Here is a 21938-nt window from a genome sequence, read left to right as displayed (position 1 = left end):
GACTTTTGATTCGAGGGCCTAATCCAGATTAGTGCTTGCTTTGATACTAATAATTATTAAAATTCTCGAAGTGCAGCCAGGTGATGCTATCAACGTTGGTTGACGATGAGATGTTTTTCATTTTAATTTCTTTTCTTACGCGTATGGCCAGAAAAGGAGGTAGCAAAAAAAAAAAAAAATTGGAGATTAAAGTCGGGAAGGCCATGGCTGGAAATGTGACAACAGTAGTTCAGGACAGGACAGGACCGGACATCAACTAGGGGTCAAGCGAATTTGCATAATCATAGCGTTCCAACTGTAAAGTGACCAAAAAAATCATGTGTGGTAGTTGATCTAGACTGTACCTCGGTCGACCATATTCGACAGAGGAGACATTCAAGAAGGGTAATGCTCAAACAGAGGCCAGGATGGCGCCCGGCTCAGCGTGTGGAGTAAGCATTCCGAACGCGTTCGAGCTTTTAGAACTTTGCGGGCGAGAATGGTGCAGTTTGTCCTCTTCTAATGAGTTGGGGATGGTCGCGAATGAAACTCGATACCTTAGAGCAAAGCTGAATGGTGAGTTTGACACGAGCAGTAGCGTGACGACTGATCCAGGAACTTTCATTATGATCGTTACACAGGCCCGGCGAAATCCCGGGTGACAGATAGCCTGATTATTTTGGCAGTGTGAAAAGCCATTTTGGGTTTTACCCTGGCAAATCCTCCTAAGAAATCCAAAACAAGTAAGTGCTAAACAGAATGGCCTATGAAAGAACACTTGCATCCCCATATGATAGGAACTTGCATTTCTGCTGATGGCCCTGCTCAAATCCAAATGGGATTTCTTTGGCTTCCATTGAAACCTGGGGAAAAGAATGTGAGATCTTCTACATGTCCGACGTGCTGTTGCCACTGCTACCGACCCAATACTGTTTGACCCCGACCAATATCTTCTCGGGCACGAGGGGGCCATCCTCGTGATCCACCAACTTGATATCCCACCTCATTCCTCCAGCGATCTTCCTTACCTCGTTCATCGTATCAACCTCATCCCGCAGGAGGATCGTGCCTTCGGGCCGCAATACGCGGTCCATCTCCAGAAGAATGTCCTCAAACTTGCACCTGGCGACATTTAAGGTTGATGTCAGGGGACGGCGGTGTAAAAGCGTTTGCAGCGGATGAACTCACTGACTTAAGGTTGGATGGCGCGGATGCCACATCCACAGAAAAAAACGCGAAAGAAAGGACTCAAATTCGATGGCACATTTAGTCATATGCTGTCTGGAATAAGTCAACTATGTGATTGCAAGTATGCAAACTGAATCTTAAGAGAGGACCACTATGGTCTGCGTTCTGTTAATTACGGCTCCGTATTGTACTGCAGGAGTTTTGCATGCTAAGCTTGAAGAATAAGGTCCCTGCCCTAGTCTGGCGCTGGTAAACCAACCCGAATCCATTTTATCTACAGAAGTTCCTAAACACTGACCAGAGGATAAATAATCAGGAGCTGAAGGAGAAGACTTACTTGCCCTTGTACAAGCTAAAGAGCCCGCTGGCATGAATTAGATCATACGTCCTCGGGTAAGTAGAGAAGCCTTCACACCTGAAACCATATGAAAGTTCAATCTCTCGAATCCAACAAAGAGGTACTTGAGGGCATAGCAGTGTTACTAATGAGGTTTGAGTTTCAGGTAATCTTTAACCAAAAATGAAAGCACTTTCGCATAAAGAAACTAAACAAGTTTGCCCATGAGATCTGACAGGCACTTGCACTTATCAAAAACTCACCAGTCGTGGTAAATGCCTATCAGACCCCTCTCGTAGACGATGCCTAGCGTGTTCTTTGCAATGTTTGGCACGACATTCATAACCCACAATTTTGGCGATTCAAGTGCCGCTGCGAACCCACCGAGGCCCGCATTCATGTCCATCACGTTGCGATATCTCGTGGAGCCAATCAATTTGTTGAGCCGCTTATAGCTACTGACATGCTTTCTCCAGATTTTATTGTCCTCATCATATATGTCAGCCGTGACTCCCGGAACAGACCCTTTAGCTACTCGAGGCGGGACGGCATTAAGCCTGGCCGGGAACTTCTTCAGTTCCTCTCCTGCCACTTCATTAGAACTTGCTGCCTTGGGGAAAGGAGTTATGCACATCTCCATTTTCTCGTACCTGACGAGTACCAAAATGACGCGATAAGATTATACAGATCAGAATGGCTAGAAGTTTATATATACTGAAAATACGAAATCCCTGATGGGAGTTAAAAACTAACATATACATACTCTTCTAAACCTACCCCACCACCATAAAATCTCTGAACTGTTCACGTTGTGCTTAACTTGTCAAATTGCTTTCAAACCTTGAGTGCTTTAGCAAAAGTAACATGATTTGAGCTGTCCAAAGAGTCTCTCTCATATGCAGGCTTGTGCACCCCTAAAGGTTGACTGATTATAAGATTTTACAGGACTTGTGTTGGAGACTAACCAGACATCATCGGCATCTTTAGAGTGGCATATGGGGGCAGATTTCCTTTGGCAAGATCGGTCATTTACTTTTTTCCTCCAGATGGCAAGGTCTCCTTTCTCGTACTTCTTCTCCCAGCACAGTTGTTCAGCCAGCTCTTCTATCCTTCTTTGCTCTGCCTGAAGCTCCTTCTTAGAGCGCTTCCATGTCTGGTAGTACATCTTCCAATTGATGGGAGGGCCAGACAAGATCCAGTATCCACCAGGCCTGAGGACTCTATCGACTTCCATCAGATATATGCCCTCTATCATGAAGAAAATGTCATAAATTGGCAACTCATCAAAAAGAATTGTGAGAAAAGCCCATGTCCAACTCAAGCTTCTTTTGAGGCAAAATTCTACTGGCAATTGATTCTTATGTACAAAGCAACAATAAACTTAAACAAATCAGCCTGCTACTATTGCAACGCACACACAACACATACCATGTTATTAACACACCAATTATTTGGAAAAACAAGTGAGCAAACATAAGTGGACAGTGACCAGCTACCGTACTTTGACCATTCAGCAGATCAGAGACTCAATCTGACTATCGTTTGCCAGAGGTTAATACTCACACTTACCATTAGCAGTCCATGGAATTAAGCAACGAGAGCACTGAGCCATGTCGAAGGCTCTTGATGGGTATGGAAGACGTATAGTTCCAAGGACACCAATAACGGCAGGCACTCCTCTCTCCAACGCAAATTGCACCTGCGCTTCGTGGTTGTCTCTTGGTGCAAACGACATGGCCAATACATTTCTTTTCAGCAGGTATGCACCCCAGCTCGCCACCTGCATCAGATTCCCTCTCAATGATGGAGCAATGAAGCTAGAGTAGCAGAACTCATACAGATGAAGGCAGATAGAACAAAGACAGTGCAGAGGAAAAAAGAGATGAATTAAGTTGTCTTCAACAAAAAAAGCTTGCATGAGACACCCCAGACAAGCCCCTTACAAGCGAAGCTAGAAGACCAAAGTTATGAAACTTACTCCACAACCAGTGTCGAGAGCTGTCCTGACAGAACCGTCAGCTATTGGTATCACTGAAGCAAGTTCATCAATATAAGCATCTGCTCCCTGAGGAAACATTGTACCGCCACCCGGAAACTTGAACACATCACCCTTGAACTGCACCCAGTTCTGGACAGCCTTTTCAACCGTCAAGTGTTTGTAAGGCACATTAGCATAGTAGGCATAGTCACGGCTTTTTGGCCAGGGAAATGGAGTCTTATAACCTTTAGGAGCGGGGACAAGACAGCGCAATTTTTCATCATCTGAAGGACAATGTCTTTCCCTGTATATCATATTCTCTCTAGGGAATGTCATTGCCCTGTCCTGTTCTTGACAAGGAGTATAATCAGTATATTTAACATCACAAGGCTCAAACACTTCAATCTTTTGCTCGGGAGGTTCAGTGATCTCAACATCATTATGATGCGTCTCAAAGTTCAGGTTTGTGAAGACATTGCAATCAGTACGCTTAGTTATTTCACGAGCTATGCTATCTCCTTTACCAAAGCCGCTCTTTTGCCATGTTCCCAACAAGTAGAAACAACAACACAAACCGAGGGCCACAAAGATGGACACTGGTTTTCGTGTTCTGTTGCCTGAGAGATTACTCTTGATCACCATTCTGTTCAAGATGTAGTCCCGAGCTCACTGTACAGTAAAAGCAGAGTTAAAGAAGTCATTATTAAGCACGTAACAAATAGGAAAGAAGATCAGAGGCGTGCATACTTAAACCCACATCCGCAGCATTAGGCATAATTGAAATAATTCAACTTGCTTGAGTATGCATGTGAAGCAGAAAATTATCCGTGCTTCTGATGCTCACGACGTAATATGACAATCATTGCCAAAAAGATAAGGATGCCAAGCATTAAGGAGGCAAGCACAACGGCATGAGTACTGCAAACAACCAATACTCTTTGTATTTTTAGTCGTCTCTATTAAAGAAGAAAAGATCTACTGGCGATGATCAAATAGTCATGGTTATAGCACTGAACTGAAGCGCTGGGAACTTGTAGATGGGGGCAGGTGGGGAAGGATTTAACCCATGGGTACTAACTGCAAAACTTGCAAGAGAATTGGAGTCATCAAAAACAGATAACAAAAAGATCGTTTTGCTTACTATATGTTGTCATGCCTAACCTTTAAACTAGCAGGGACCGCAGGCAACCGCCTCTATCAACTTATTCATTGATCACACAAATTGTCCAAATATACAAGATGGTAAAACAGGATATACCATTCGACAAGCAATTTACTTATAAACTGTACCAACTGGTGGAAATTTCCTGAGCACCTATCGTTCTGAAACTAATTTAGTCAGATCTTAGATCACACAAACCAATGATTCCTTGTAGATTTCGATTAGATACTGATGCATGAGTTTTGACAATATGTAAATCCAAGCACCGGCATTGACTGAACCAACTCCTCAAAAACATACATGGAGATGCTCTGCTTACCAAATGTATGCACATGATCTACGGTTGGACTGTCCGATTCATGAATTTCACATAAATGGAGATACTTTCAAGATCTACTCATCGAAACATACATAAACCAAGTACGCCGAGACCGGCCAAACAATACCGACCGGGTATGAAATGATTGAATTGCAACAATCATTCTCTCGGAAGAAGTATGGAAATCCTTTACTCCAGTGAACAGAACTCAACTCCATCGGATTTGCTAAGCAGAAAAACAACCACTTCTTTATGCAACCCTATGCAACAAACAACACAATCCTGAAGAGGATTATTAACATATGAGCAAGAACAAAAACACCGAAAAGCAGCCAACTTTCAAGAATCCACGCCTGGTCAAATTGAAGGGACTAGAAAACGCATCACTCCACCCAACTGGAGGAGCACACAAACCCACAAAATGCAGGGGGCAAAAAAAAACCCACCCATCACAAAGAAGGAAGTAAAAAACTATAACAAGGACCAACCAATCTTCACGCTCAACCCAAGATGTCTCTGTAAGAAAAACAGAAAGTATGTACCTTATAACTTCCCGGATCAAGCATAAGAAAGTAAAGTGAGTGCTCCTCCTTGTTTTGTGAAGCTCTAGATCTCCGTGAGAACAGAGAGTGCTAAGCAACTAGTGAGGCGAGTGAGCTGGAGAGCGACAGGGGACAGTGGGCAAAGGAGGGAGAATCATTACGGAGCAACGAACAACAGGGTGAACCGTACTGTATATTTTATAGAAAAAGGTGAAATTTTCACAAGTGGAGATGAAAGTAGATTTCATGGGTAAGATTTGAAACTTTCAACGACCTGGGAATACGAGGGTTGATGATGAGATCTTGAGACCAACCCAAGACTCTTTTCTGAGTTATCCGCTGCTGAACAGGAGAGTGATTTATTTCTTTATTTATTTGCGAGAGAGAGGGGGGACAAAATTCCAGTGCGCTTGGCACTTGGGGGTAGCCTAGTCAATGTGCTTTCCTTTCCTTTTACTGAAACAAAGTCTACCGAGCCTTGTGATCGAATTTAAAATCTTCACACAGTGATGAACTTATCTGCAAATTAGTAATTTTAAGATTGAATCTACCTAATCTTTACATGCTAGGATTAATAAGCAAAACTTCAGCTCGGGGGCCGAAATTACGAGGGGCAAGGCTCCGAATCCACGACAATTAGCCTCGAATTTCACGGCATGCGGCACTCAAGTAGGCCAAACTAGATGGGCGGTTGGCATGCCCATCCCCACCAGAGCCTTCTATTAGCGAAGGCAAGACGCATTGGAAGAGCAAAGGACCACGACCATTTAAGCCATTTAGATTATGAGTTTCTCTCTTTCCACGTCAGTCGCTCTCCTTTTGGGTCGTCAAGTTGCTGGCAATAGTTTTGACCCAAACAAAAGTTGCTGGCAATAGCAAATGGGCAAATCGCCGTCCCATCACTTGCCGACACTCCCGTCCTTTTCTCTCCATTAGGCATACCATCTTTTCCCATGACAATTTTTACCTCTCTTCGTTGACATTTTCAAGTAAGAGATCTCTTTTCACCCCTCGACGGTGACAGTGAATTCAAGTTCCTTTGTCACTGGGTGCGTGCACACCTCGACCACAACCACGGGCGTCTCTGTTGATTGCTGTTTAACTTCCTATCGTCGGGATATCTTGCATCTAAGTGTCAATCGGTTCGAATCCACCGATCGTGGTAGTCCTTTGATCTTGTACTTGCGCTGATTGACCGTTGGAGCGCATGGGTGCGTGATTTTTAAGAGCGACCGCCAGAGAATGTGCAGATTTAGCGATTCGAGCTGAGACCTCGGAAGCACGCCATCGATTGCTCGATATTTTTCTCGGGGATGGACTATCTTCTTGTAATCCTGTTGTGTTAGAGAGAGAGAGAGAGAAGGGGAGAGGGGGGCACTAGACAACGATTTGACATGTGGAAACTGCACGCCATTCAGTGGAGAAGTACATGTGGCAGTGAAGCGTAGAACGGGGCCCAATTTCCATGTGCTATTCTCTTGCCTTATTTCTTCCATCAATTGGAATGACCCGAATCTTAGCCTTGCTGTGACCCGACCCATTTGTCAACCGGGCCGGGTCCTCCCAACTTTTTCCAGTAGCCCAGTGTCTATTAATCCAATGGCGATTGGGCTACTATTCTTGAGTCCAGATTGTGCAGTGGAAAAATAATATAAGCAGAAGGCCCGGTAAATAAATGGGCCGGGCTGGCCAGCCATGACCCACTAGGAAAATGGTCGAGTAGTCCTGTCATGGCCCACTAGGAATATTGGCCGAGCCGGCCCGACCCGTTTGAAAGCCCCAATTAGAGTGACGATATGTACGCTCCGGGAATTATCCAAGAGAATGAGCCAGTGATTGCAATGCGACAATGACAAATTTCGTTTTCGATTCATAATTTCCCCCCATTCATAATAGGGGTGTCATAACTAAACTAAAAACTGAACCAAAAAAGATGTGTGCTCAATCGAGAAGATTTTGCTAGTAAACATAGTAGAGTGTGGTTGTGGTTGTTATTTACAGGTTGAAGGATGATGCTTTAGTTCTTTATTTTGATTGGAAATCTTTGTTCATGAACTTAGTGCAGACGACGTATACATTGTTCAGACTGGTTGTTATTCACAAGTGACGATTTCTATCTTCCGGTGAGCATAGCCCTCTTTCATTTAATCCCCGGCGACCTCTGAACCTGCTCCTGTTTCTGCTTCTTCAACGGCATAGCTTGGATAGGTTGAATTGACTGTTTTCAATGTGGAACTTGATTGAATCGGCTCCAAGTTAGGCTTTTTCTGTTTTTGTTTTGTCAAAGAATGTGGAATCCATCCGTTGCTGTGTGGTCCTTCTCTAGTGCTGTGTGGTCATCATTGCTTGATCTTCATGGTGTGCAATAGGGGATTTGAATTCTGAGATTACTTGGGTTATGCAATCCTCAAAAGGCAATTCCCTCTATAAAAGAATTCTGAAGATGGCTTGGATTTATGGCCAGTTACCTTACTTGGGTTATGCAATCCTCAAAAGGCAATTATTGTGCTAGTTTCCTTGTTGCTGCCGCAGTTCTATCGTTACTTGGTGTTTGGAATGGGTGACATAGATAAGTGAGTGTGAAGACATACATGTGAAATTGTACAGCCGTCGCTGAGAAGAATTAACAGGACGGGTGTTTGGGTTGGCATGAAATACTTTAGGTTACTGATATGCTCCTGCTGAAGCATAAGTGGCATATTGCTATCATAGTAATTTTGCAGAGGCTTTCGGGCCCCAAAAATCAAGGAACTTGATTGTGCCTGATTGCTTCATTTTTTTGCTCAACTTGTGTGCTAGATTACCTTGCCCCCGTCCTTGTTCTTGTTCATGTTCATATCGTGCTCTTTGTCCTTGCAGAGGGGCTTCTATGGATCTGCTTGAACTCGAGCTATGGTTACTGTTACTACTAGCACCGCTTGACTAACCCATTGAAGAACTTTTGAGGGCTTCAGGAGTGATCACTTCCGAGTTCCGACGGTTCAGCATTGTTTATCAAGTCGAGTGAGTATTGGTTTGTCCAAGACTACGGAAGGTCAAGCCGGAGAGACGGACGGCATGGGTGATCATTTGAATGTTAGGCACATGGAGTCTTGACAGTGACCGATCTCTACAACACTCTTCATATTCACCATGGCAGTTTCTCTTTCTTATTCGCAAGCTGTTAGTACAGTTTAGTGTCCCGTAACATCAGTTTTAGCTATCTTTTTCCTTCTTACTACGGATTTTCAAATAGATTTCAAAGCACTCTGCTAGAGATTGAAATGTGCAAAGACTGATACTATCTCTGTTCTGTTTGATTTGAAGAAACTGAGAACATAAATGTTTGGTGCCACTATGACTGGAGCGATCATGATTCCATTCCTCGTTTCTTAAAAACTTACAAGATTAAATACTAACGAAATATAAATGTAAGTATTGAAGATTGGTGAAAAGTATAATTCTTGATCGACATAGTAACCGAGTTCTCGATTTCATTCCATTCCATCGTACCAAGGGCAACATCATATGCCAAAAGATAAAACAAACAAACAAAGAAAAGTGACCGAGTAATGTATCTTTAATTCTCAATGACACCCCACGAGTGGACACTTTGATGGATGTCTCCAGCAAGTCAATGAATTCCAACATATATTTATGAGAGTTTCTTGAGCAGAGCAAAGCAAGGCACCAAAAAAAAAAAAAAAAAAAAGGAAGTTCGAACCGAAAACCAAACCGAACTAAGTTTTTTAGCTCGGCTCGGTTCGGTTTGGACAAGTTTTGGTTCGGTTCAAGCATATTTTTTAATGGTTTAGTTCGGTTCGGTTTAAAAAATCGAACCGAAGTGAACCATTGACACCCCTAGTTCATAATAACTTATGTCATATGAAAAATTCTACTACTTTCATCCATGTAGTTTCTTAGACCAAAAAAAAGATTCTTGTAGTTTCAAACTCCACATTACCTGAATTTTATTCGGGCCATCCTCGGAATGTTGCTTCTATTGACTGCATTATTCTGTGTGTCCATATGGACATCTCAATTGGCATCGGCCGGCAGCCATGTCAATTGAATTTGATTCGATTCGTTATTGGAGAGCCTATGTCGGAAGATTTGCAAATATAGAAGAACTCTATTAGACAAATTGAAGACTAGACTAATGAAATCGCAAGACAAAAGTTATGAATTTTCAATATCAGAATTTCAAATGATACTGCTATCTATGTACAATCAAGCCATTAATTTAAGATTAGAGGTGATATTGAATATTTTCATTAAGTTTAGAAATTAAATTGAACGTGTATGATGTTATATTTAACAAATTAATTTCAATTATTTATTTCAACTCTCATTATTCGATTTTTTTGGTGTTAACTTTATGGGGGTGCATGACAACCATTATGCTCATCTATTTCTATTCCAAACCTATTGCTAAAACATGTTTGGAATATAAATCTGTTTGATAATGTAATTTTATTTTTCTATTTCTGAAACAAAATTTTGTTTCAGAAATAGATTTGGAAGGGAAATCAGATACAAAAAATTATAGCTTCTCGAAAAAACAGAAATTAGAAATAATAAACCCACTTTTTCTCACGTCACGGCGACGGCCGACCACCACCCGTCGTCGTCCCCCGCCTCGCCGGCCGTCATCACCCACCTCGAGCCATCGCCGACGCCACCACCGTCGCCAACCACCACTTGCTGCCGACCACCACCCATTGCCGGCCGCCTCAACCATCGGCGGCACCCACCGACCTCCACCGGTCGCCTCGACCATGGCCGGTCGTCGCCGGCAACCACTACCCTCGGTCTCCCACCACCGGTCACCGCCGACCACCACCCGCTGCCGTCCATCGTTGCCCCCGCCTCACCGTCGGCCGCCGCCACCCACCGCCGACCTCCGTAGGCCGCCACCTCGAGCCATGATCATCGCAGGCCGTAGACACCAACCACCGCCGACCTTCGTTGCCCGCAATCACTATCCTCGGTCGCCGACCACCACTAAACATCACTTGCTGCCCGCCGTCGCCCCCCGCCTCATCATCGGCCGCCGTCACCGACCTTGTCGCCACCGACCATCGCTTGCCGCAATCGCCACCCATCGTCAATCTCTACCACCTATCGCCACCCTTTGCCGACCGTTGCAACCACCACTGTAGGAGTAAAAAATAAATAATAATCTTTAGAAGTAAAAATTTTTATTTGTTGTCAAATAAACTTTTATTCAAGGATTAGAAATTTTATATTATTATTAAATATATTTTTTTACTCAAGAATTTATTCAGAAATAAAAAAAAAATTAATTAAAAATTTATTTAGGAAACGGAATGTTTTCGTGCACTCAAGCGTACGCTTCACATTTGTTCACCGGGAACTCGCTCTCTCGCTCTCTGTGTGCAGCTTCCGACGCTATGGATGAAGAACAGAAATCCATCCTCCTCAAGACCTCCTCTCGCTTCCCGATCCCTCCAGGTCGCCAACTTCTCTCTCCACTCTTCCCTTTCCATTCTGATCCACCGGCTTGTTCTCTGATTTCTTTTTGGCTTCACCTTCTTCGCAGGAGTGAAGTTCTCGTACGGTACGGCCGGGTTCAGAGCCGACGCGCTTGTCCTCGAATCGACGGTCTACCGGGCCGGCATCTTGGCGGCCCTGAGGTCTATCAAGACCCGGTCCGTGATCGGCCTCATGATCACCGCCTCCCACAACAAAATCTCCGACAACGGCGTCAAGATCGCCGATCCGAGCGGCGGCATGCTCACGCAGGCGTGGGAGCCGTTCGCCGACGCTCTCGCGAATGCCACTGACTCCGATTGCCTCCTCCAGGTTTATCTCTGTCTGTCTCACGCGTGCTTGTCGTATGTGTATATGTCTCGTGATTCCTGCGAATTTGTCGAAAGGATTTTAGTGAGTGGATGAAGAGGAAGAAGAATTTTAGGCTTCATTTGCTGCGATTAAGAGAAGAAGTTTAGTAATTGAAAAGATAATTCTTCAGGTCTTTTTGCATCGAGAGAAGTTCTTGACTATTTGCTGCGTTTTCTTTTTGTAAACAGCTGATAATCGAATTTGCAAAGGAGGAGAGCATCTTGATTGATGGACATTGCCGAGCTGAGGTTTTGTTGGGGAGAGATACGAGGCCTAGTGGAGAATCTCTTCTTGAAGCTGCTAAACAGGTAAAGTATTGCCATCAAAGATCATATTTTTCTCATTAACTCTGCATAAATGTTATTCGGATCCCCAAATACTCTTGCTTTTCTTGGCCTGAAATTGTAGACTTGACTTTATGTTTTTTATTACTTCCAGGGTATTAATTCCATTGTTGGATCAGCTGCCATTGACATGGGTATCCTTACAACACCTCAATTGCATTGGATGGTTCGTGCTAGGAATAAGGGCATGAAAGCATCTGAACGCGATTATTTTGAGCAGCTCTCGAGCTCTTTCAGGTATGTTTGTATGTGAGCTTCCTCTTCCGTGAAATTGTAGTAGTGCAACACTAGTTGGCCTTTCTCATGATTATTGCGGTGGCTCAGGTGCTTGATGAATTTGGTCCCTGGTGAATGCAAGGTTAAAGGAACAGACTATAAACTGGTTGTGGACGGTGCAAATGGGGTGGGTGGCGAAAAACTTGAATGTTTAATGAATATGTTGGATGGTTTAGTTATTGAGGTTCGTAATACTGGAAAAGGGGGAGGTATTTTAAATGAAGGAGTTGGTGCAGATTATGTGCAGAAGGAGAAGGTTGTACCTCAAGAATTTGGCTCGAATGATATTGGAATGAGGTAAGCCATCAATGCTTGCTGCCTACTAATTTTTTATGACTTTATCAAAATGTTCTGTCCTTCATGTTTACACGCCAATGGTCAATATCCTTTTGAAAGATTATGAGTGGAGTAACTTGTCTACAGCTCACAGGATAAAAGCAATGCAGTAAAACTGCATCATGTGGTGACAATAACACTCAAGATCTGTATGAATAATTGGTCTCTACTCAGTTATTGTGAAGTGTGAATAGTTTACATAATCACTAAAATTATCTTTTGTCTCTATGAATGAAAAATTGGTTGCATTGCGTTGGGTTTATTATTTTAGAATATTAGCAAGTTGGAGTTATATATATAATTGTACTGGGCTTAACCCCGAGCCTATAAGTACTACTTTTGATCTCAAAAATAAACAATCTCTCTTTTATCGGTAACATGGCATCGTAGCACACTTAAGACAAAGTAAACCTTACTAGACATCACGATCTTCAGCATTTCTTAATCCATCATTGTCTTCCGTCATCCTTCATGCCGGCGAACAGATCTGACCCTCAGAGGGTCGCCTAGTTCTCACGTGACCTTGTTGAAGGTTGTCGGCCGAGCGTGACTCAGCCCAGGCAGTCACAGGTCAAGCGTGACCTCCCCTGGTGGTTGCTAGTCGAGTGCGACCCCTCTTAGACAGTCGCTGGTCGAGACGGGACCACCCCTGGTGGTCCGTCATTGAGGTGCAAACCCCCGTCAGACGTTCCCTAGTGGTTGCTGCTTGCTGGTTGAGATGCGACCCCCTTGGTGGTTGCACGACCCTGTGGTGGTCAAATCTTCTCATGAATGTGCTGAATTTGCTGATTTTGTTGCTGTGCTGAGGATTATGGGAGGTGGACGGGTGTTCTATGAGGTGAATGTGCTGAATTTGCTGATTTGGGTGGTTTTTCTGACTGATGTGGGGCTGAATTTGCTGATTTCGTCGGTAGGTCGTGTGTTTGTTATTTGATTGCATGTTGGGTTCTCTCTGTTGTTGATGGGTGATGATTGAGACCCGCATGTAATACTTTGACAAATTTTCCTAGTGATTAGTGGTGTTGTGGTAGCTTGTGGATTTTTTATTCTTTTATTTTTTTTTGGTTCTTGGTTTGTGGAGATGTCTACCGATTCTTCGATTTCTCCATCTATTTTTTCGAGGTTGGCCCCCCTAGTGCTTCTTCGAGCTCGGGATCTTTTGGTCCCTGTCATAGAATGACAGGTTTATACAATACCTTGGTCAAGTTAGATGGTGTCAATTATCCTTCTTGTGCCTTTTATTTATGCTAATCGCCCGTCTAGGTGGCTTGAAGAAGAACCACCTGCAGATTCAGCCAGTCTAGAAGAGTGGAAGTTCATTGATGTTACTTTGCGTACACTTTTATGGAGAAGTATGGCTGAATCTGTTTGCCGTCTTTTCATAGATTGTAAGATAGCTCGTGAGGTATGGACAAAGTGCGCTTTACTATATTCCAAACAAAATAACATGAGTCGAGTTTGTGAATGTGGGAGGCTTTATTTGAAGCCAAAATTGGTGATGCTAGGTTGGTAGGGTATTATGCTCGTTTTGCGTCTTTGTATCGGCGCCTCAAGTCTTATTTTCCATCGGCTACCACGGTTACTCGGATGCAAGAACGAGAAGCGGATATGATGATTGTGCTCTTTCTTTGTGTTCTTGGTCCATATCACTGTGTCCTTCGACAACATACTACTTCTCAAAGCACTCTCCCTTCCATAGAAGAAGTGTGTTCTCGGGCTGCTCGTTATATTTCCAGGTCCCAAGACTTCACAATGTCGACAAACAATGCTTTGGTGGCTCGTGGAGTCAAGGGACTCGTGGTTGTATTAATGGTCGTGGACATTGGAATCCTAATAGTTCTTACTATGGTCGTGGTTTTCGGGGCCGAGGTGTTACTCATGGTGGTGGTAGTAATAATGCTTCTAGAGGAGTTCGTGAGAGCCGTTTTTGCACTCATTGCCGGCTTTACGGGCATACTATCGATTATTGTTATGACCATCATCATGAGCTAGGGGGTCTACATGCCTCTATTGATATTGAGCCTTGGACTCGACTGCGCCCCCCTTTTGGATAGGGTACGGTAAACTTAACCCATGTAGAATCTGATGAGTTAGTCAAAGCACGATAGAGTGCGAGTGGTGTTGTCTCCGGTCCTTTTGTTACTTTAGCACAACATAATATTCCTACTGTCTACTATCCAAGTACAACCACTCCTCGTCCTTGGGTTATTGATTCAGATGTCACTCATCATATGACTGGTGATCCTCGTCTTTGCACGTCTACCTTGTATGTTCCTTCTACGTCGGTCACCTTAGCAGATGGTTCTCGGTTCAAAGTAACTAGTACAGATTGGGTATCATTGAGTTCCTTTATCTCCTTACCTTTTGTTTACCGTATTCCACGCTTCCCTTATAATCTATTTTCTATCGGTTCTATTACTTGTGACCTTGATTGCGATATTATCTTTTCTTCGTCTTGGTGTGTTCTTTAAGATCCGAAGACCGGATGTCGAATAAGTGGTGGGCGTGAGACCGGTGGATTGTATATCCTGGACCTTGAGATTATTGCTGCTACTACAACGGTTCAGAATAAAGTTGTAGATGGCCGTTGTCACCTTGGTCACCCATCAGTAGACGGATTATGATGTTTTCCTTTTGTGTCTAGTTCGGGTCTTCGATTTAATTGTGAAATGTGTTAGGTGGGTAAACACCATCGTGTCTTTTTCCCCTTGTGTTTCGAGTCGTGCATTCCAACCATTCGAGTTAGTTCACTTCGATGTGTGGGGTCCTAGTCACGAGTCTTCATTTGGTCTTCGCTATTTTGTCACTTTTATTGATAATTGTACTCGTACAACTTGGTTGTATTTAATAAAAGATTCCGCCGGTTTTATAATGAAGTCCGTACTCAATATGGTTATTTTGTTAAGTGCTTGCGTACAAACAATGCTCGTGAATACTTTTCTTTTTTTACCTTCATTCTATTTCTTGAATCTCATCGTGTTTTACATCAAAGCTCTTGTGCTCACGCTCTTCAACAAAATAGAATTGTTGAACGTAACAATCGTCATTGGTTGGATGTTATTTGCTGTCCACTTCTTCACACTCATATGCCTAAGTCCTTATGGAGCTATGCTCTTCTTACGACATATCATCTTATTCATCGTCTTCCATTTTCCATGTTGAAAGTAGGTATCCCTTACGCTCTTCTTCATCCCGATCGTCCTTTGTGGTACGTTCATCCTTGTATTTTTGGAGTTCTTTCGTCTTTCATGTGGAAAGGAGCTATCACACTCATATGCTTAAGTCTTTTCTCATGGGTTGGACAAATTATCACTCGTGTTGAAAAATGTATATTTGTGGGTTACTCCAGTGCTTAAAAGAGTACTTATGTTATAGTCCTACTCATCGTTAGGAGTATATTTCTATTGATGTGACTTTCTTTGAGGATTAAGCATATTTAGTGATGTTCGTCCTCGGGCCCCATTAACCATGGATCTTTTGCCACCCTCCGCACCTACATCTCAGCCGAAGCCATCGCACATTACTTCTATTAACGCTTCACCGGATCTAGGTTTCACCAACACTAACTCCTCTTCAGGTCTATACAAGTGGTCCTTGCCTTGTTTGGGGCCATACCTCTCCACCGGCGAGCGTCCCACCACCACCACCACCACCACCTTCGGTCCGGGCTTCTTAACCTCATCGACCGTCTCTTGTCGGTTCTCCTATTACTCACCGTACTCGGTGTCGTTATCCTCTTTCTCATTTTGTGTCTTGTCATAACTTAAGCCCTCGGATGTCTGTCTTTGTGTCATTCCTTGTCTTTGTGTTTGTGCCGAGTCTTGTGCGGTTGGCTTTGGCCTAGGTTGGGCTCATGCTATGGAGGAGGAGATGGCTGCATTACATCATAATAAAACTTGAGAGCTGGTTCCGTTACTAGCTAATAAACAATTGGTGGGTTGTTGTTGGTTCTTTGTTGTCAAACACCATGCAAATGGTTCGATTGAGTGCTTAAAAGCGCGTCTTGTAGCAAAGGGCTATACTCAAACTTATGGTATTGACTATGATGAAACTTTTTCTCCGGTAGCCAAAATTCCTTCTATTCGTACCGTTATTTCCTTGGTTGCACGGTCTCAGTGGACTATTCATCAGTTTGATGTAAAAAATGCATTCCTTCGTGGTGATCTTCATGAGGAAGTCTATATGGAACAACCACCTAGGTTTGTTGCTCGGGGGGAAAAAGTGTGCTAGTTGCAAAATGCTTTTTATGGGCTTAAGCAATCTCTTCATGCTTGGTTTGGTTGCTTTGCTGATGTGGTGATCATGTTTGGCATGCATCGGTGCGGTGTGGATCATTCATCTTCAAGAGGGTGTGTTATTCTTGTTGTCTATGTGGTTGATTTCATTGTCACGGGAAGTGATGATGAAGGTATACTGTGACTTAAGTAGTTTTTACAGAAGGAGTTTAACACCAAAGAATTAGGCCGTCTTCGATATTTTTTTGGCATCGAAGTTGCCCATGCTAATGGCAGTATTGCTCACTCCCGGTGAAAGTATACTCTTGACATTCTTAAGGAGGTTGGCTTACATGATGCTAAGCCCGGTGACGCACCTATGGATCCTGGAGTGAGGCTTGATAATGAACATGGAGAACTTCTTCATGATCTAGAGAAGTATCGCCGGTTAGTAGGCCATTACTCGTCCCGATACTTCATTTGTTGTTAGTGTGGTGAGTCAATTTATGAGCTCTCTTCGTACTACTCATTGGCAAGCCGTTCTACAAATTGTTTGGTATTGGAAGGGAGCTTTGGGTCAAGGACTTGTGTTCCATAATCATGATCATCTTTGTATAGCTGGTTATTCTAACCCCGAGTCTTTGGAGGTGACAAGATATTCTGATGCGGATTGGGCTGGTTGCCCTATGTATCGCCGTTCTACTTTGGGATACTGTGTCTTCCTTGGTGGTAATCTTGTGTCGTGGAAAAGTAGTCCGTTGTTTCTCGATCTAAGTGCGTAAGTCGAGTATCGTGCTATTGCTAATGTTATAGGCGAACTTCAATGGGTTCGTATGTTGTTAGCTAAGATTGGACTGTGTATGACCGGATCATCTACTCTCTATTGTGATAATCAGTATGTTATTCATATTGCTAGCAATCTAGTGTTTCATGAGCGAACAAAGCATATAGAGGTGGATTGTCATTTTATTTGGGAAAAGGTGAATTGTGGGGACATATGGTGGGTGCACATGCGTTCTAAAGAGCAACTAGTAGACATTTTCACAAAGCCTCTTTGACGTAGACGAGTTTTATATATTTGTCACAAGTTAGGTCTTTTTGATATGTATGCTTCAACTTGAAGGGGAGTGTTAGGTTTATTACTTTAGAATATTAGCAAGTTGGGGATATATATATAATTGTACTAGGCTTAACCCTGAGCCTATAAGTACTACTTTTGATCTTAGAAATAAACAATCTCTCTTTTATCAGTAACATATTGTATTAGTGGAGAAAAATTGCTTGGGAGTTCTGTCATATTCAGTCCATTCATTTTGAGTTTGAAAAAGTCGTGTAACAATTTGACTTCAATATAATCCCAGTGGAACGGTGAAGGAAAACTATGAGGCCCTGGTCATGGGTGTTTTATCGTATTATTTTGGGTCAGTAATTTTGATTGGATAGTGGGACTCTGTTTCTGCAGCCCAGACATGAGCATTTAACAATTCACATCTTTCATTTGCTGAAGATGGAACTTTATTTCAGAAGCAGCATTTATTTTGGTTTTGCTTGCAGCATTTTGAAGAAAGCCCTATTGAGAAGATTTTTGTATATGCACTCCTTGTATGCATTGGCAAAGTTGCTGAATAGAAGTTTTATTTTTTGGATCTATTTATTTCTATCCAACAGACCTTTGGCAACAGCTTTATATTTCTTTGTTTTAGCCATGGCAACAGCTTTATGGGTTGGTTAATGTTAAAGCTGGATCTTCTTCTGACATGGAGTTAACCTCTGTACATAGTGAAACTGTTCGTCTATTTTTCTGTTTGATAGTATATGATCGACAGCAGCACGTGCATGTAATGCCAAATTACTGCTATCCTAATTGTGTTACTTTTTTCTCCATCATGAAGTAAGCTCAATCCTGCATAAAAATCATGAATGTGTTCAACATCCATTCTTATGTTTTAGTTTCCTTTTCTATTATTTTGATGAGTAGCTTGACCTATTGATTGAATTGGCACTGACTGCTTAAATATGTCTAGTCTTTCAGGTGTGCTAGTTTGGATGGAGATGCTGATCGGCTTGTATATTTCATAGTGCCATCTGTGAGCAGCAACAACATCATGCTTGTGGATGGGGACAAAATGTTATCCTTGTTTGCATTATTTATCAAGGAGCAGCTAAGTATACTCTACAAGGGAGTGGATGAAAACAACCCTTATCAAGCTCGTTTTGGAGTCGTACAAACAGCTTATGCCAATGGCGCATCAACAGACTTCCTGAAGGAGTTGGGTCTAGAGGTTGTGTTAACCCCCACAGGCGTTAAATTTTTGCATGAGAAAGCTGTGGAATATGATATTGGCATCTATTTTGAGGCAAATGGACATGGCACCATTTTGTTCTCAGATAGCTTTCTCTGTTGGTTGGAGAAGAGACAAAATGAACTTTCTTCAATGTCTGAAGGTATTTGTTATGTCGTATATTAGTGGGCATTAATGGTGCGATATTGTCATTGAAACTCATTTGAAGTTGTGTTTTTCAGGTTCAGAGCCACAAAAAGCTGCTCTGAGGCTGCTTGCTGTCAGTAAGCTTGTCAATCAAGCAGTAGGAGATGCTTTCAGTGGGCTGCTGCTAGCTGAAGCCATCTTGCAAACTCTCAGCTGGTCAATCAACCAATGGAGTGAACTCTATCAGGATCTACCTAGCAGACAGCTCAAGGTTGGTTTCTCTGATCACATTTTGTGTAATGTTTGGCAGTTGGCACCTTTATGTTTTCCTCTCTCACTTCTTTTCACAACTCATCATGTAATCGATATCATGGCTCAACTCAAATGGGTGAATATCTTTCCTGATTTCCTTTTTTTAGCACTTTATTCCTGTTATAGGGATCAATACTATTTCGTTGCATTTCATGCCTTCTTGGTAACTTATGAAGTGCTCTTCCATTTGTCTTATGGGAATTGAGAGAAACACTTGTACAAAAGTTCACTTCTCCTTTTTACTTTGGAGGCAAAAATGGTATAGAAAATCTCAATTTGAAGTCTGTTCTTTTATTGATTTTACTGATCGGTTAGAAGAATTGATCGGATCTTTTGGTTGAAAATCTATTTTCATTTTGATACCATAACATAATTCGATGCATACTCTGTATTAAGTTGCTGATCCCCTCGTCTCTCTCTTCCCCCCCACCCCCTCTCCCATATATGTGTGCATCAGGTCAAAGTTATGGATAGAACTGCGGTTGTCACAGCAAATGCAGAAACAGTAGTCGTGAAACCCCCTGGCATTCAAGAAGCCATCAATGCCGAAACTGGTACAGTAAAACGGTTTTTGTTTTTGCTTGGCATGCTAGTGGTATTGGCACCAGTGAATTGTTTTCACATGTATTTTGGGCTTTATATTTGATAGGTATGGTTTGTATAAAAATGTAACACACACTTCCGCTTGCAAATGCATCCATGTTACGCATGCCAAAAAGATAGACGAAGAAGGCAGAAAGCGTTCCTTATCTGTCTGACCTGGGGAATGCGACCATTACAATTTTTGTGCATCTGCACTTCTTGTGTTTTTTTGGTATTTTAGGAAATATGTTATCTGGATTAGGCATTTGAACCTTGAATTCTGGAGCTGATTGTTTTGCTTGCGCTTTTTCCTTCTCTGGGATTCTTTGATTGCTTTTTATTGGGCTAATGATGAGTTTCTTTTTCCCTTCTGCTTTTGATGCAGTTAAATACCCTCGAGGCCGATCTTTCATACGCCCGTCTGGCACGGAGGATGTTATCCGAGTTTATGCAGAGGCCTCTACGCAGGAAGGAGCAGATAGTTTAGCTCATTCTGTAGGAAAGCTCGTGGAGCAGTTCCTCGAATAGCGTCTTTGTAACAAATTTTCCACCGCTCGAGAAATCACAAGTCTCTTTCTCAGATTAGAATGATCGGTCATGCTGTCGACCGAAAATTGAGTTGCTAATTTATGGCTCATCGAAGCTTTCTTTCTCCATCCACATGGATTCAACGAACGCCTTTGCTTTTCTCTATAATAAGAGGGGATATTCTTCTCTGTGCGGATATGCGAGAAAAACGTGTTTTAAGTCGTGTTGTCCGATGATCAAACAATGTTTAACTAAGCTTTACGCGGAATGGCATGCAGTATAATGGGTTTCAATATAGCAGATTCTGCGATTCCATGTTTAGAGAGCAATCCAATTAGGCTATGTTTGCATAAACAATTAATCCGGTCTCAGGCGTGAGTAGGCAATGTGATTTTAAGGATGAATGGCTATCAAGACTCGACGCAAACTATTGTCGATGTCCATAAGAACAGCCATGGCCATCGATATTGATAAACATCGGTGACCATAGATCAGCGGTCGGTACATGATTGCGTCTAGTGGTCAATTATCACGACAGAGTTGGTCGACCATCGATTACCATGACAGAGTTGGTCGACAAGGATGGCGCATGTAAAATTCTGGACTAAAATCTATACAAATGATGCCTCTACATTTTTGCTCCTCACAACAACACGCAATCGATCGGATTCTCGCTTCCGCGACAGATGCACGATGCCAGGAAAAAGACAGCGGTCAAGTCCATTTTCGTGCAGCATTTTTGGTCTTGCTTGTCACATCTTGTTAGTGATCACGGATTCGTGCTCTTTCTGATGAATCTCCTAATATCCGTGGATAGAACGACTTAAGACTTTTCATTTGCAGGTTTCTCCACCTTGCCTCTTTTTAGATCTGCTGAAGAGATCAAGGAGTTGACGAGGCGTAGCAGCCACGATGACTGCAAGCTGATGTGCAGGACCGGATGGCCGGCTCGGGCTTGCATCCACCATCGACGTGGGTGTGAAGGCATGAACAGTGCACACTCTGACGGCCATGTCTAAATTCTTCCTCGTGAAGATGAATAAAAGATGAGCCCCATTATAGAATATGTACTTCTGAATGTCTCTAATTTCTCATCATAATGCCTAAACTTTCAAAGCGAATGCATCAAACCGACTACGTCTCTTGTCAACTTGGATAAAGTCATCGACATTTTTAGCCCCAAAAGCAAAGAGAATATCCTCGGCATAATTGAATATAATCATGCGAGCGGACTTTACTGGGAAGACCCAAGACTCCTCGTCGTTTCAATACCAATGAGGGTGTGTTTCACATGCTTACTTTTTCTACAATGACGGAGCATGTCGATCGATAAAAGTATTAAAATGCACATGTGAGTTGTGTTAGAAAAACCTCACATTGAAGAATTGATGTGATGTGATGCAGTTAATGTATTCTAGTTGGCCCATAACTCATTGACTTAAGTTTTTTAGTGAAGATGGGTCCAAATGGATATATTGACGGGCTCGAACTTGAGCTCTATCTTGACGATCTCTCCGGGCGAGAGGTATAAAACTTCTGTTGCGCGCTCCCAACAAAAAGATGCGGAT

The 21938-nt window shown here is 42.7% G+C and overlaps 2 protein-coding genes across 6 annotated transcripts; one reads left to right on the top strand and one right to left on the bottom strand.

The window, feature by feature from the left end:
- Positions 1 to 574: 574 nt before the first annotated feature.
- LOC115736870 (probable methyltransferase PMT14) lies at positions 575 to 5684 on the bottom strand. 4 transcript variants are annotated; one of them, XR_007199653.1, is made up of 8 exons: positions 5506 to 5684; positions 3483 to 4151; positions 3074 to 3284; positions 2470 to 2752; positions 1768 to 2154; positions 1505 to 1582; positions 800 to 1101; positions 575 to 756 (listed from the first exon to the last, which is right to left on the bottom strand). XR_007199653.1 is itself a non-coding variant. In XM_030668729.2 (8 exons), the coding sequence occupies exons 3-8, from the start codon at positions 4122 to 4124 to the stop codon at positions 867 to 869; spliced, it is 1836 nt and encodes a 611-aa protein (XP_030524589.1). In that variant the 5' UTR covers positions 4125 to 4151; positions 4741 to 4805; positions 5506 to 5684; the 3' UTR covers positions 575 to 866. The 4 variants fall into 4 exon arrangements, 3 of the variants coding, with proteins under 3 accessions (XP_030524589.1, XP_030524588.1, XP_048140861.1); XM_030668729.2 differs by adding an exon at positions 4741 to 4805 and having other exon boundaries at positions 575 to 1101; XM_030668728.2 differs by having other exon boundaries at positions 575 to 1101.
- A 5150-nt stretch (positions 5685 to 10834) lies between these two features.
- Positions 10835 to 20667, top strand: LOC115736871 (phosphoacetylglucosamine mutase). Of its 2 annotated transcripts, none has more exons than XM_030668731.2 (9): positions 10835 to 10959; positions 11048 to 11310; positions 11538 to 11657; positions 11788 to 11930; positions 12018 to 12266; positions 18552 to 18964; positions 19044 to 19219; positions 19718 to 19814; positions 20228 to 20667. In XM_030668731.2, the coding sequence occupies exons 1-9, from the start codon at positions 10899 to 10901 to the stop codon at positions 20368 to 20370; spliced, it is 1665 nt and encodes a 554-aa protein (XP_030524591.1). In that variant the 5' UTR covers positions 10835 to 10898; the 3' UTR covers positions 20371 to 20667. The 2 variants fall into 2 exon arrangements, with proteins under 2 accessions (XP_030524591.1, XP_030524592.1); XM_030668732.2 differs by having other exon boundaries at positions 11788 to 11934; positions 12022 to 12266.
- The last annotated feature ends 1271 nt before the right edge of the window (positions 20668 to 21938 follow it).

This window comes from Rhodamnia argentea, chromosome 9, assembly GCF_020921035.1.
Source record: "Rhodamnia argentea isolate NSW1041297 chromosome 9, ASM2092103v1, whole genome shotgun sequence".
Classification (NCBI taxonomy): Eukaryota; Viridiplantae; Streptophyta; class Magnoliopsida; order Myrtales; family Myrtaceae; genus Rhodamnia; species Rhodamnia argentea.
This window is presented reverse-complemented; position numbering and strand designations above follow the sequence as displayed.